The sequence below is a fragment of the Cotesia glomerata genome, linkage group LG2 (genome assembly GCF_020080835.1).
Source record: "Cotesia glomerata isolate CgM1 linkage group LG2, MPM_Cglom_v2.3, whole genome shotgun sequence".
Classification (NCBI taxonomy): domain Eukaryota; kingdom Metazoa; phylum Arthropoda; class Insecta; order Hymenoptera; family Braconidae; genus Cotesia; species Cotesia glomerata.
Window position 1 is genome coordinate 24715082 of NC_058159.1, and position 14832 is coordinate 24729913.

A 14832-nucleotide genomic window follows, 5' to 3' on the forward strand; every position below is an offset into this window, starting at 1 on the left:
TAGATCACGTACCAGTATATGATCACTCCATGTATTTGTATATCTATATTCACAAATATAGGTATACAAATACATGGAGTGATCATATACTTGTACATGATCATCTATTGGGGCTTTTACCTTAATATAAATTTTCTAAAGCCGTATAAAAGACTATCAACTGAACATCAATTTAGCTTTCGTGATATACCACATTTAATAGCATGATATCATCGCGTGCTGCTATTTCATTGATTGTGCGACAAATTGATTTCGTTGACGGTTTATATGAATACAGACAAATAAAGATAGAGATATGTGTTTAGATTGATTCTGAGCTTTTTATGTAATTCAAATAAATATTTTAATGCCCATATTTAAAACGAGTTTATGACGAATGCTAATAAAATTTTTTATTTAAATTAATTCTGCGACTAGTCACTGATGTCAAGTTCAATTATTATAGAGCCTCTTATAATTATTATTGCCACTTAAAAATAAATTCGTCTTAAACCTTGTTGTTATTATTAAAATAATAAAGTAATAATTTACAATTATTTTAAAAAGACATTGAATAATTTAGTAAATAATTATCTAAAAGCAATGTTCCTATCTATGACACGTAATCGTTAGATTACAGCATTGAGATTATAAAATGTTTTTTTTATTACAAAAGTAATTATCTATGCTATGTATAAAAAGTAATATGAAAGTGAAACAAAGGCTTCAATGTTAGTGTAATAAAAAGAGGAATGTTATAATATTTGTCAATGTCAATTTCATTGGCATTGTTATAAGTTTTATTGTTATTTTTAAAAATCTATAATCAAGACTATAGAATATAAACTTGTCATGGACACCTGTCGTATGTGTTGTGGCTTGTGAGCAGGTCAGGTGTAGCATGTTAACACAGAATAGAGTGTAATTGATGATCGATGTTGATGAGACTGAGTAATACAGAAGTGATGCGGTTTATGATAACGATTTTCAAACAGATAGTCAAGTTGAATTAAACCTAGATGAATGGATTAGTTTAACTCATTAACTTCAACCAATGATGAAGTAATCAATGCTTAATCGATTACATTAGAAATCTGATCCGAAATATAACGCGTTAATTTTAGTGGTCAAGGTAACATTTGAGCGTAATTATTGCTTAGCACTACTGTATATATACATATACATATTTTTTTCTAGCAAGTGAGCACGGTAGACTGCCTTGTGCCAGTCTGAGTAACTTCTTTAGCAACTAAGAGCATCGAACTCTTTTATATAGATTATAATTAGACTGGCACGTTAAATTAATGTGGCGCCTGTTGGCACTTGATGTCTGCTTTGTAAATTAACTCATTGAATAAAATGTCAATTGTAGTTTACTACTTGTGCTTGTAAGCTTAATTATGAGAGGGTTTGATGTAATTTTTGTTTATTTGTCTTGTGTGGTTATTAATTTTAGAGAGATGTCTCCGAGACGTCAACGAAGGAATTTATCATCGAGAACCAGGTGACTAGTATGGTATCGCAAGATGTCGATGACACTCAGTATGAGAGAACTGAAATTACGAAAAGACCTGGGAATTCACCGACGAACAAAACGGCGCCGGAAAAACCGGGATACCCACGAGGAATACCAGGGCTTAGGGAAGACGATAAACCCAAATCAATTCCTGCTGCGGGCAAACCAAGCCGGCCTCGTCAACCTGAAGAAACTCGACGGTAATAATTATTTATTTTTTAAATAATTTTTTTTACAAGTTAGTATTAGTTAAAAAAATTAGTAAAATATCTAGAGTTATAAATAATTTGAATAATTTATATTCATCGAACAGCTCACCGGAAGCAAGACCACGGTCACCAGAAAAACCGCGAGATCACGTGACACCTGGAAAACCAATACCAGCAGCTGGTAAGCTTAGTCGTAAGCCCGATGACAAACCAACAACTGAAAAGGCAACTCCAACAGCGGGAAAACCCAGCCGAAAGCCTGAAGAGAAGCCAATTGTCGAAAAATCTCGACCAGCTGCCGGGAAACCCAGTCGGTCTGATTCTCCAGAAAAGCAGAAGAGCCCGGAAAAAAGACCTCAACGCAGAGATCAATCTCCTGATTCTCTTTCTCTTGACTCTCCTGTCGAAAAATCTCGACCAGCTGCCGGGAAACCCAGTCGGTCTGATTCTCCAGAAAAGTTTAAGAGCCCGGAAAAAAGACCTCAACGTAGAGATCAATCTCCTGACTCTCTTGTCGAAAAATCTCGACCAGCTGCCGGGAAACCCAGTCGGTCTGATTCTCCAGAAAAACAGAAGAGCCCGGAAAAAAGACCTCAACGCAGAGATCAATCTCCTGATTCTCTTTCTCTTGACTCTCCTGTCGAAAAATCTCGACCAGCTGCCGGGAAACCCAGTCGGTCTGATTCTCCAGAAAAACAGAAGAGCCCGGAAAAAAGACCTCAACGCAGAGATCAATCTCCTGATTCTCTTGACGGTGACAAACCTCAGAAACCAGGTTCTATTAATGTACTCAAAGAAATTCCCCTGAAAGAGCAATGTATCTGCGAATTATGTACCTGTGGGTTAGTATTATACCGCTTTATTTACTCACATTTTTTAGATCGATGACTAATGGTATGTGGGCCACTGATGCCTTCACCGATGATTTATAGAATTTAATCATTGTAGCTACCTCCTCTGTTTATTCCTAATTAGAATCATCAGCTACCTACGCGTTTCAATCGTTCATATTTAATTTTTCATGGCAATCTTATGTTGTCAGTGTTTTTTTGCTCTGAAACCAGAATAAATACATTGACTAATTTTGTTCGAATATCTTTGGCCTTCTGTGTTAATCTCTTCATCAGTTATTTATGTTTTGAGATTTAATAAGGTCGTGGTTTTTTTTTTTTTTTTACACACACGGAGCATTTGCTTACCTTATTAGTATTTATTCCATCGAATAAATCGATTTAATATGTATTACGTAGAACAGATTTTCCAAATGTCTAAAGTTTCATTGCAAAAATGGAAAATAAAATGTTTTTTTTTTTTTTTCTTCACAACAGCTTTCATAAATAGACTGACAAATTCTTGATACATGAATTCCAATAAGTTGTCGATACATTGATGTGTCCTACTAATTAATTTAATGTGCCGCGAGCAACATCGATCACTAATACCATAAATGGTATTAGCTCTCTTCAACTCTCAATGGAAAGTCATGTCGATTTAAAATCTTATCTCGTGTTATGACGAAAAACCTGTTTATTCTTACTTTTATTTTCTTCATCTAAAAAATATTTACCTTCAATTAAATAAAACTAATCTATCATTTATTCATTTGAAAAATAAATTCTATCTAATTTTTATCTTATCACCTTTTATTTCAGCCGACATCGCTGCCCACACAATCTCCCAGAAGATCATTTAGATATTTCTAATGAGCCAATACAAGCAGTGTCATTGTACAGGCAGGAATTTGACGAGAAACATGTTGACCGTCAGGTAACATATCATCACGAAGATCACCTTCATGTTGAGGGCGAATTTACCGGTGAGCGTCGAACGGATTATGTTGCAACTCGAGGTGAAAGGGCACCAGTTAAAAAGCCACAGGATAACCTCAAGCCCGAGGGCGAATTTTTTGGAAAACCCAAAGAAGAAGCGCCCACACATGGAGAAAAGGTACCTGTACGACGACCTCAGGATAATTTGAGACCTGGAGGAGATTTCGAAAGTAATTATTTATTTTCATTTGATATATTAGGATTTAAGTTTAAGATTAATGACACCAAATAATCGATAGAATGTATTTTAATTAAAAATAAATCATTTAACTAGGTGTCACGACAACGGACTTAGTTTTCACTGGAAAACCTGGCGAGCGTCCAACCCCAGTTCGTCGTAATACTTTTACTAAAATAGAGGGTGATTTTACTGATGAAACAACTTCAAGATCAGAGTACATTGATCATCGTAGTGTTGAGCGAACTGAAATATTTAGACGAGTGGATAATCTCACCGTCGGAGAGGGAGAATTCACGGTAATTTATTTTAACAAAATTATAATTCTAAATTATACTGTCGAATATTTTTCGGTAATTATTTACAAGTGGGGTCAAGCTCATTTTGGGCCATAACTAGATGAAAAATTAACATTTTTGAATTTTTTTTCTTTTTGATTCTGCTTGTTTTTACGGAGGATTTATGATAACAAATGTCATGAAAGAAAAAAATAAAGATTTCGATAGCTTTTTTGCCTTCAAAAATTGGAAAAAATTTTGGCTCTCATGTTTTTGGATAAAATTTCTATTTAATCTTTTTTTAATATATTTTTTTTTAAGTAAATAAAAAAAAACGAACAATTTAAAAACAAAAGTTGAATATCACAATTTTCAAAAATATTTATAAATTTTTTTGAAAATTTGTTAAAATTGTGATAATCAACTTTTTTTTTAAATTGTTCATTTTTTTATGTATTTTTCAAAAAAAAATATATACAAAAAATCAAATAGAAATTTCGTTCAAAAAAATGAAAACGAAAATATTTGACCCCACTTAATAGTAAATTTTTATCTATTTTTCTCTAAATATAATAGTATTGATCAGTTTAAAACAACACAATAATTCTGGATGTTTTATAATTTAACAGGGAACCTCTCACACAAAGGATGACTTCCATACACATGACATTCGTGAAATAGATCGTCCGACTTACCGTCGTCCTTCGGTAGATCAAACAGATCGTTTCTACAGTCATACTGACATAGAAAACGTTACAACAACACACGAAGAGTATCGCAACTTTGATAAGACCGACTACAAAAGTACAGTTGTCGTGAGGAGAGAAGACAATTTACGGCCTGAAGGTCCTTTCGAAGGGCGTCCAAAGGATGATTACTCACCGAAAAGAATAGAACGTCCTGACGCAATACGTCCTCACGACAATTTGAAACCCGAAGGACCCTTTGAAGGACGACCCAAGGATGACTACAAGCCGACAAGAGGCGAAAGAGCTGATGTCAAAAAGCCGAAAGATAATTTGAAACCTGAAGGACCATTTGAAGGGAAGCCTAAAGACAAATACACACCTGGAGAACGTCGCCAGCCGATAAAGCATCCGGATAATTTGCATCCTGAGGGAGATTTTGAGAGACCGGATCAAACTCCATATGCCCCTGGTACTCGCGCTCCTATTGTCAGACATCCAGACAATTTATTCCCCGAAGGAGAGTTCCCGGATCGCGAAAGACAACCGTATAAGCCCGGTGAAAGAAGATCTCCGATAAAGCATGATGATAATTTGAAGCCTGAAGGAGAATTCACTGACAGACCGAAAGACAAATATTCACCGGGAGAAAGACGCAAGCCTATTAAGCATAAAGATAATTTGAAACCAGAAGGCGATGTTGAGTATCCAGAGCAAGAGCTTTATGGTCCAGGTGAAAGAGCGCCTATTGTCAGACATCCAGACAATCTATTTCCAGAAGGAGAGTTTCCGGATCAAGAACGTCAGCCTTTCCGTCCTGCTGAGAGAAGAACGCCAATTAAGCATGAAGATAATTTGAAGCCGGAGGGTGATTTCGAGAGACCTGAGCATGAAGAATTCAGGCCGGCTGAAAGACCAGTTGTTAAGAAGCCCCAGGATAATTTGAAACCTGAAGGAGAGTTTGCTGATAGACCAAAAGACAAATATTCACCGGGAGAAAGACGCAAGCCTATTAGGCATGAAGATAATTTAAAACCAGAAGGCGATGTTGAGTATCCAGAGCAAGAGCTTTATGGACCTGGTGAAAGAGCACCTATTGTCAGACATCCAGATAATTTATTCCCCGAGGGAGACTTTCCGGATCGAGAACGTCAGCCTTTTCGACCTGCCGAAAGAAGAACGCCGATCAAACATTCGGATAATTTGAAACCTGAAGGTGACTTTGAAAGGCCGGAACATGAACAATTTAGACCTGCAGAAAGACCGATTGTAATAAGGCCTCAGGACAATTTAATGCCAGAAGGCGACATTCAGACTTACAGATCTCGAGATGATTATGTAGACTTTGTTCATCGTGAACGTGTTGAGATTACTAAATATGAAGATAATTTGCGGATGGAAGGAAAGTTTACTGACACGAGAACTCGAGATGATTTTAAAGTTGTCCGTGGTGAACGTGCCGATATTATAAGACATGAGGACAATTTGCGACCCGAGGGACCATTCGAAGGGCGTCCCAAGGATGACTATACTCCGAAAAGGGCTGAAAGACCAGAAATTAAGCGTCCAGAAGATAATCTCAGACCTGAAGGTGAGTTTGAGCGACCAGAACACAAACCGGTGGGTCCTGGTGAAAGAAGAACTCCTATTAAGCATGCTGATAATTTAAAACCCGAAGGAGATTTCGTCAGGAGGCCTAAGGAAGAAGCGCCTAAGAAAGGTGAACGAGCAGATATTAAAAGACCTAAAGATAATCTTAAGCCAGAAGGTGACTTTGAACGTCCTGATAAGAGACCTATTGGTCCTGGAGAAAGACGTTCACCTATAAAACATGCTGACAACTTGAAACCTGAAGGTGAATTTGAGAGACCGGAGCATGAAAAATTCAGACCAGCTGAAAGACCAATTGCTAAAAAGCCCGAGGATAATTTAAAACCAGAAGGGGACTTTGAAAGACCGACGAAGAAACCTGTAGGACCTGGTGAACGTAGAACGCCAATAAAACATGCTGACAATTTGAAGCCTGAGGGTGAATTTGAGAGACCCGAGCATGAAGAATTCAGACCAGCTGAAAGACCAATTGTTAAAAAGCCTCAAGATAACTTGAAGCCAGAAGGTGATTTTGAAAGGCCAACCAAGAAACCTGTTGGTCCAGGTGAACGTAGATCGCCAATTAAGCACGCTGACAATTTGAAACCAGAGGGTGAATTTGAACGTCCAGAACATGAACAGTTTAGACCGGCTGAAAGGCCAATTGTCATAAGACCTCAAGACAATTTAATGCCCGAAGGCGATATGCAGACTTACAGATCTCGAGATGATTATGTAGGCTTTGTTCATCGGGAACGTGTAGAGATTACTAAGTACGAAGATAATCTGCGGATGGAAGGAGAGTTTACTGACACGAGAACTCGAGATGATTTTAAAGTCGTCCGTGGTGAACGTGCCGATATTATAAGACATGAGGACAATTTGCGACCCGAGGGATCATTCGAAGGGCGTCCTAAGGATGACTACACTCCAAAAAGAGCTGAAAGACCGGAAATTAAACGTCCAGAAGATAATCTCAGGCCTGAAGGCGAGTTCGAACGACCAGAACACAAACCGGTGAGTCCTGGTGAAAGAAGAACTCCTATTAAGCATGCTGATAATCTGAAACCCGAAGGAGACTTCGTCAGGAGACCCAAGGAAGAAGTGCCCAAAAAAGGTGAGCGGGCAGATATTAAAAGACCTAAAGATAATCTTAAACCAGAAGGTGACTTTGAACGTCCTGATAAGAAACCTATTGGTCCTGGAGAACGACGTTCGCCAATAAAACATGCTGACAATTTGAAGCCTGAAGGTGAATTCGAAAGACCAGAACATGAACAGTTTAGACCAGCTGAGAGACCGGTTGTCAAGAAACCTCAGGATAACTTGAAGCCAGAAGGAGATTTCGAAAGACCGACGAAGAAACCTGTAGGACCCGGTGAACGTAGAACGCCAATAAAACATGCTGACAATTTGAAGCCTGAAGGCGAATTTGAAAGACCCGAGCATGAAGAGTTCAGACCAGCTGAGAGACCAATTGTTAAGAAGCCTCAAGACAATTTACGACCAGAAGGTGATTTTGAGAGACCAACAAAGGAGCCTGTTGGTCCAAGTGAACGTAGATCACCGATTAAGCATGCTGACAATTTGAAACCAGAGGGTGAATTCGAAAGACCAGAACATGAACAGTTTAGACCAGCTGACAGACCGGTTGTCAAGAAACCTCAGGATAACTTGAAGCCTGAAGGAGATTTCGAAAGACCGACGAAGAAACCTGTAGGACCCGGTGAACGTAGAACGCCAATAAAACATGCTGACAATTTGAAGCCTGAGGGTGAATTTGAGAGACCCGAGCATGAAGAATTCAGACCAGCTGAAAGACCAATTGTTAAAAAGCCTCAAGATAACTTGAAGCCAGAAGGTGATTTTGAAAGGCCAACCAAGAAACCTGTTGGTCCAGGTGAACGTAGATCGCCAATTAAGCACGCTGACAACTTGAAACCAGAGGGTGAATTTGAACGTCCAGAACATGAACAGTTTAGACCGGCCGAAAGACCAGTTGTCATAAAACCTCAAGACAATTTAATGCCCGAAGGCGATATGCAGACTTACAGATCTCGAGATGATTATGTAGGCTTTGTTCATCGTGAACGTGTAGAGATTACTAAGTACGAAGATAATCTGCGGATGGAAGGAGAGTTCACTGACACGAGAACTCGAGATGATTTCAAAGTGGTCCGTGGTGAACGTGCCGATATTATAAGACATGAGGATAATTTGCGACCCGAGGGACCATTCGAAGGTCGTCCCAAGGATGACTACACTCCAAAAAGAGCTGAACGACCGGAAATTAAGCGTCCAGAAGATAATCTTAGGCCAGAAGGTGAGTTCGAGCGACCAGAACACAAACCGGTGGGTCCTGGTGAAAGAAGAACTCCTATTAAGCATGCTGATAATTTAAAACCCGAAGGAGATTTCGTCAGGAGACCCAAGGAAGAAGCGCCTAAGAAAGGTGAACGAGCAGACATTAAAAGACCTAAAGATAATCTTAAACCAGAAGGTGACTTTGAACGTCCTGATAAGAAACCTATTGGTCCTGGAGAACGACGTTCGCCAATAAAACATGCTGACAATTTGAAGCCTGAAGGTGAATTCGAAAGACCAGAACATGAACAGTTTAGACCAGCTGAAAGGCCAGTTGTTAAGAAGCCTCAAGATAATTTAAAACCAGAAGGTGATTTTGAGAGACCTACTAAGAAACCGGTTGGTCCAGGTGAACGTAGATCGCCAATTAAGCATACTGACAATCTCAGACCGGAGGGAGAGTTTGAAAGACCAGAGCATGAAGAATTCAGACCAGCTGAAAGACCGATTGTTAAAAAGCCTCAAGATAACTTGAAGCCAGAAGGTGATTTTGAAAGGCCAACCAAGAAACCTGTTGGTCCAGGTGAACGTAGATCGCCAATAAAGCATGCTGACAATTTGAAACCAGAGGATGAATTTGAACGTCCAGAACACGAACAATTCAGACCGGCTGAAAGGCCAGTTGTTAAGAAACCTCAGGATAATTTGAAACCAGAAGGTGATTTTGAAAGACCAGTTTGCAAGCCAGTTGGTCCTGGAGAAAGACGTTCGCCGATAAAACATGCTGACAATTTGAAACCTGAGGGCGAGTTCGAACGCCCAGAACACGAACAATTCAGACAGGCTGAGCGACCAGTTGTTGTGAAACCTCAAGACAATTTGGCGCCAGAGGGCGATTTCCAAATATACAGATCTCGAGACGACTATGTCGATTATGTACATCGTGAACGAGTTGAAATCACCAAGTACCAAGATAACTTGCGAATGGAAGGCGAGTTTACTGATACAAGAACTCGAGATGATTTTAAAGTCGTTCGTGGTGAACGTGCTGATATTATAAGACGTGAGGACAATTTGCGACCCGAGGGAACATTCGAAGGGCGTCCAAAGGATGATTACACTCCAAAAAGAGCTGAAAGACCGGAAATTAAGCGTCCAGAAGATAATCTCAGGCCTGAAGGCGAGTTCGAGCGACCAGAACATAAACCAGTTGGTCCTGGTGAACGGAGAACTCCTATCAAGCATGCTGATAATCTGAAACCCGAAGGAGACTTCGTCAGGAGACCCAAAGAAGAAGCACCCAAAAAAGGAGATCGTGCGGATATTAAGAAGCCTAAAGATAATCTCAAGCCTGAAGGAGAATTTGATCGTCCTCAAAAGAAACCTGTAGGTCCTGGAGAAAGACGTTCACCTATAAAACATGCTGACAACTTGAAACCTGAAGGTGAATTTGAGAGACCAGAATATGAACAGTTTAGACCAGCTGAGAGACCAGTTGTTAAAAAGCCCCAGGATAATTTGAAACCTGAAGGAGACTTCGAACGGCCTGAAAAGAAACCTGTTGGACCTGGTGAGCGTCGGTCACCGATTAAGCATGCCGATAATTTGAAACCTGAAGGAGATTTCGCTAAAAGACCCAAAGAAGAAGCGCCCAGGAAAGGAGATCGTGCCGAAGTTAAGAAGCCAAAAGATAATCTCAAGCCAGAGGGAGACTTTGAGCGTCCTGAAAAGAAACCCGTGGGTCCTGGAGAACGTAGAACACCTATCAAGCATGCTGATAACCTGAAACCTGAAGGTGACTTTGAGAGGCCAGAACATGAAGAGTTTAGACCAGCTGAGAGACCGGTTGTCAAGAAACCTCAGGATAACTTGAAGCCAGAAGGTGACTTTGAGAGACCTACTCAAAAACCTGTAGGTCCTGGTGAACGTAGGAAGCCAATAAAACATTCTGATAATCTGAAGCCTGAAGGTGACTTTGAGCGACCAGAGCATGAAGAATTCAGACCAGCTGAACGCCCAGTTCCCAAGAAACCACAGGACAATTTACGGCCAGAAGGAGAGTTCGATAGACCCATTAAGTCACCAGTAGGTCCTGGCGAAAGACGCAAACCAATTCGCCATGAAGACAATTTGCATCCTGAAGGCGATTTTGAAGGTCGTCCGAAAGATGACTTTACTCCAAAACGCGCTGAACGACCGGTCCAGAAGAAACCGAAAGACAATCTCAAACCAGAAGGCACTTTCGATGCTTCACCTAAGGATGACTACAAGCCAACTCGTGGAGAACGTTCTGAAATAGTCGTTCACCAGGACAACCTGAAGATGGAAGGCGAAATAGATATTTACAGATCACGCGACGATTACATGAAAACAACAAGAATGGAACGCGTGGATGTCGTACGCAGAGAAGATAATCTTAAAATTGAGGGTGAGTTTATCGATATTCGTCGTCGTGACGATTACAACGTCACTCGGGGCGAACGCACCGACATCATAAGACATGAAGATAATCTCCACCCGGAGGGTGAGTTCGAGCGACCAGTTTGCAAGCCTGTTGGTCCTGCCGAGCGTCGTAGTCCCATCAAACACCCAGATAATCTCAGACCAGAGGGTGAATTTGAGCGCCCTGAGCATGAAGGCTATCGTCCAGCCGAGAGGCCAGTTGTCAAAAAACCTAAAGATAATTTGAAGCCTGAAGGAAACTTTGAAAGACCTGAAAAACGTCCTGTAGGTCCTGGGGAACGTCGTTCGCCCATCAAACATTCGGATAATCTTAAACCTGAGGGAGAGTTCGAGCGTCCTGAGCATGAAGACTTCAAGCCTGCTGAACGACCAGTTGTTAAGAAGCCTAAAGACAATCTTAAGCCGGAAGGAGATTTCGAAAGACCCGACAAAAAGCCTGTTGGTCCAGGAGAGAGGCGTTCGCCTATTAAGCATCCGGACAATTTGAAACCTGAAGGCGATTTCATTCGCCGTCCAAAGTCAGAAGCTCCCAAACGTGGGGAACGCGCTGATGTGAAGAAGCCGAAGGATAATCTCAAGCCTGAAGGTGACTTCCAACGACCGAGTCCAGAGCGAGTAGGACCTGGAGAACGTCGTACGCCCATCAGACACCCTGATAATCTCAAACCCGAGGGCGAATTTGAGAAACGTACTCCAACGAAAGCTCGACCTGCTGAACGTAGAACTCCAATACGACACGAAGACAATCTCCATCCAGAAGGGGACCACCACTTTACCCCACGTGATGACTTTACGCCCAAGCGAGGTGAACGTGCACTCGTTAAGAAACCCCAGGACAACTTACGTCCTGAAGGTGACATGGAAATCACTCAGAGAACTCGCGACGACTACACGAAAGTTACCAATGGACACCGTGTAGAAATTAAACGTCATGAAGACAATCTAAGAATGGAGGGTGAAATCGATGTTCATCGATCCCGGGATGATTTCAAGAAAGTTACCAAGATCGAGCGTGTAGACATCAGAAAGCGTGAGGACAACCTCAAGATCGAGGGTGAGTTCGTAGATATTCAGAGACGGGACGATTACAGCCATACTGTAGCTGAGCGTACCCAAGTCAAGAAACATCCTGATAATTTAAGACCTGAAGGAGATTTCGAGAGGCCTGAAAGACGACCAGTTGGACCCGGAGAACGCAGGTCCCCGATTAAGCACCTGGACAATCTCAAGCCCGAGGGTGACTTCGAGGGCCGTCCTAAGGATGATTACATGCCCAGACGTGTTGATAAAACTGAGGTGATTAGACGTGAAGATAATTTGAAGATGACCGGCGAATTCCATGGAACGAGTTCACAGAAGTCTAATTACACAGTCGTCAGAGGCGAGCGTGCTGATGTCAAAAGACACGAGGATAATCTCAGAATTAGCAGCGGTACAATGGAAACTCGTACGACCAGCAATGATTCTTACTCGCCTACCAAGAAAGATGTGGTCCCAGCCGGTCAACCCATCAACAGACGCAGGCACATGGAGTCCAATATTTCTTTAGGCGATGATGCTTCAACAATGACAACTACCAATCAGAGAAACTACAATACCTACACGAAGAAGACAAACAGAGAAGCCATCAGGGTTGACAAAGTAGTGGAGGTTGACAATAAGAAAGTTATTTCCGACACAAAGCGTCAGCACGAGGAACATCACCACAAAACTCACAATGAACATCATCAATATTCGTCAAATAATTCCAATATTCGTCGCGTGTCTGAAGAAAGGTCTGTTGATCACTCTCACACGACATCGAGACATTCTGATGAGCATCGCCAATATTCTTCTACGTCTAACACTTCAAATAACCGTCGCGTGTCTGAAGAAAGGTCTGTTGTTGATCACTGTCATTCGACATCTAGACATTCTGATGAGCATCGCCAACATTCGTCTATTTCTAATGCTTCAAATAGCCGTCGTGTTTCTGACGACAGATCCATCACCGAGCACTCTCGTAATTCACACAATCAGATAACTCGTGATGATTCAACGCCTCCGAGACACTCTGACACTCAGAGATATTCACCAGATACCCAGAGATACTCATCAGATGTGTCGAGGCAGCAGAGAATGGAGAGAACTCAGCATCAAACTTCCAGCTCTCGACGCGACTACGTCAACCAGCATGTCGTCAACGAAAGCCGTCCAAAGGAGTCTTCTCAGCGAAGAATTGTTTCCAACAACGGACAGACCAGCTCAGAGTTCAGACAAGCCATCAACGGTGCTCACCATCAGTCTTCAGATCAAACGCATTTACATGCTGCCGGTATGAAATCTTCGCACCACAGAAAAAATGTCATCAGCTCATCGTCGACTGACGTAAATAATTCAGTCTTACATCGCCGCGGTGTAGTTACATCGACTGAAGCGCTCCATGTGAGCTCTTCCACTGCTGCCGACCAGAAGAAAAGCATTTCAAATCTCGCTGAGAGCGGACAGTACATCAGCAATTCTTCCCAGAGCTCTGATCGACGCAGTCTGACTTCATTGCACAGAAACGCTAAAGACGGCGGAAATCCTTACGCTTCTTCAACCTATGAAAGATCACAACAGTTAGCCAGGAAGGATAATTTGACGGTCGGGGGTAAATTTTACTCTCACAGTGAAGCTAAAAGTTATGGAAACTTCAAGCAAAGCGGACAGAGGGTTGAACGTGTTCACAAGCAGTCCAATGAATCGCACATCAGCCTTGGTGATGGCACCACTACTACTTCAAGCATGTACAAGAAGGAGTTCATACCCAGGGTTCGTGGTCCTTGTCCTGCTTCTCTTCTTGAAGCTAAACAGGCTCCGTTCAAGCATACCAGAGACACTCCTAAACATAAATTTTACATGCCACTTGTATCCAATTAATTGAAAATTATTTTTGTCTCAATTAATTATTATTACTAATGTTTAAAGTTAAGTCTACGGATCATGAGTGTGATAATTTTTTGAAGTACGTAATCATTATACAAGTAACTAACAAGTAGTTAAACATTTTTTTAAACATTATTTTTCAATGCCATAATTACTTTTTTTTCAATCAAAAGGAATGGGTATAATTATTTTATCATTAAAATATACTTACATACTGTTGTATGGTGATACAATTTTTTTATAGCTTGAAGATTTAAAAAAGTAAATGCTATATATCTAGTATAGCATCTATTTAGTTTAATGCAAAAAAAAATTTATATTTATAATTTACGATACGTACTATTTACTGTTGCAAGTGCAATATATATCAATTAGTGTTTTCGTAATTAAAAATTCAATACGAAAATGCATTTATCAATGAGACTTACTAACAATTTTTTATTATTATTATTATTATTTTTTATGCATTATTAATTTTGTTGTTTCAAAGCTTTATTTTTTTCAGATTTATTTAGTTATTATTATTATTTGTCCTAATACGAATTTATAAATTATATTTTGTTTTGATTTCTGCGTATGATAATACATAATTTATTTTTTTTTTGGTTGAATAAATTACTTTAAATATATTATTTTTATTTTATTATTATTTATTTACTCCTTTTTATTTATTAAACCTACTGCCTTTTTATACTAGAGAGTACAATTTAAGACAATTAAATAATTTATATTTTAAGTATAAATACGAATTATTAAAATTATAATGTGTAGTTTATTCTATAAATTTTTTAGAGTGAAATAAAGAAAATTTATTGTAATTTCTTATTTATATAATTAATTATATAAATAATAAATGTTATTTATTGTTGAAAAGATCATGAAGCACTTCGATT

General features: G+C 40.0%; 1 protein-coding gene and 1 long non-coding RNA gene across 14 annotated transcripts in view; one reads left to right on the plus strand and one right to left on the minus strand.

Moving 5' to 3' along the window:
- The window catches only part of LOC123258600 (titin-like), a 25217-nt gene extending 11166 nt beyond the window's left edge, over window positions 1–14051 (plus strand). For 6 of the 13 annotated variants that reach the window (XM_044718729.1, XM_044718730.1, XM_044718731.1 and 3 more), the window contains 5 exons: window positions 1436–1695; window positions 1809–2546; window positions 3357–3703; window positions 3808–4010; window positions 4619–14051. In XM_044718729.1, coding sequence (XP_044574664.1) covers window positions 1436–1695; window positions 1809–2546; window positions 3357–3703; window positions 3808–4010; window positions 4619–13933 — 10863 coding nt within the window. In that variant the 3' untranslated portion in view covers window positions 13934–14051. The remainder of the gene's footprint in view (window positions 1–1435; window positions 1696–1808; window positions 2547–3356; window positions 3704–3807; window positions 4011–4618) is intronic. The other 7 variants (XM_044718720.1, XM_044718727.1, XM_044718728.1 and 4 more) reach the window with 7 other exon arrangements.
- LOC123258611 lies at window positions 2549–3450 on the minus strand. The gene is made up of 3 exons (XR_006508101.1): window positions 3345–3450; window positions 2904–3256; window positions 2549–2758 (listed from the first exon to the last, which is right to left on the minus strand). It is a non-coding gene; the product is annotated as an uncharacterized LOC123258611 (long non-coding RNA).
- Window positions 14052–14832: the final 781 nt, after the last annotated feature.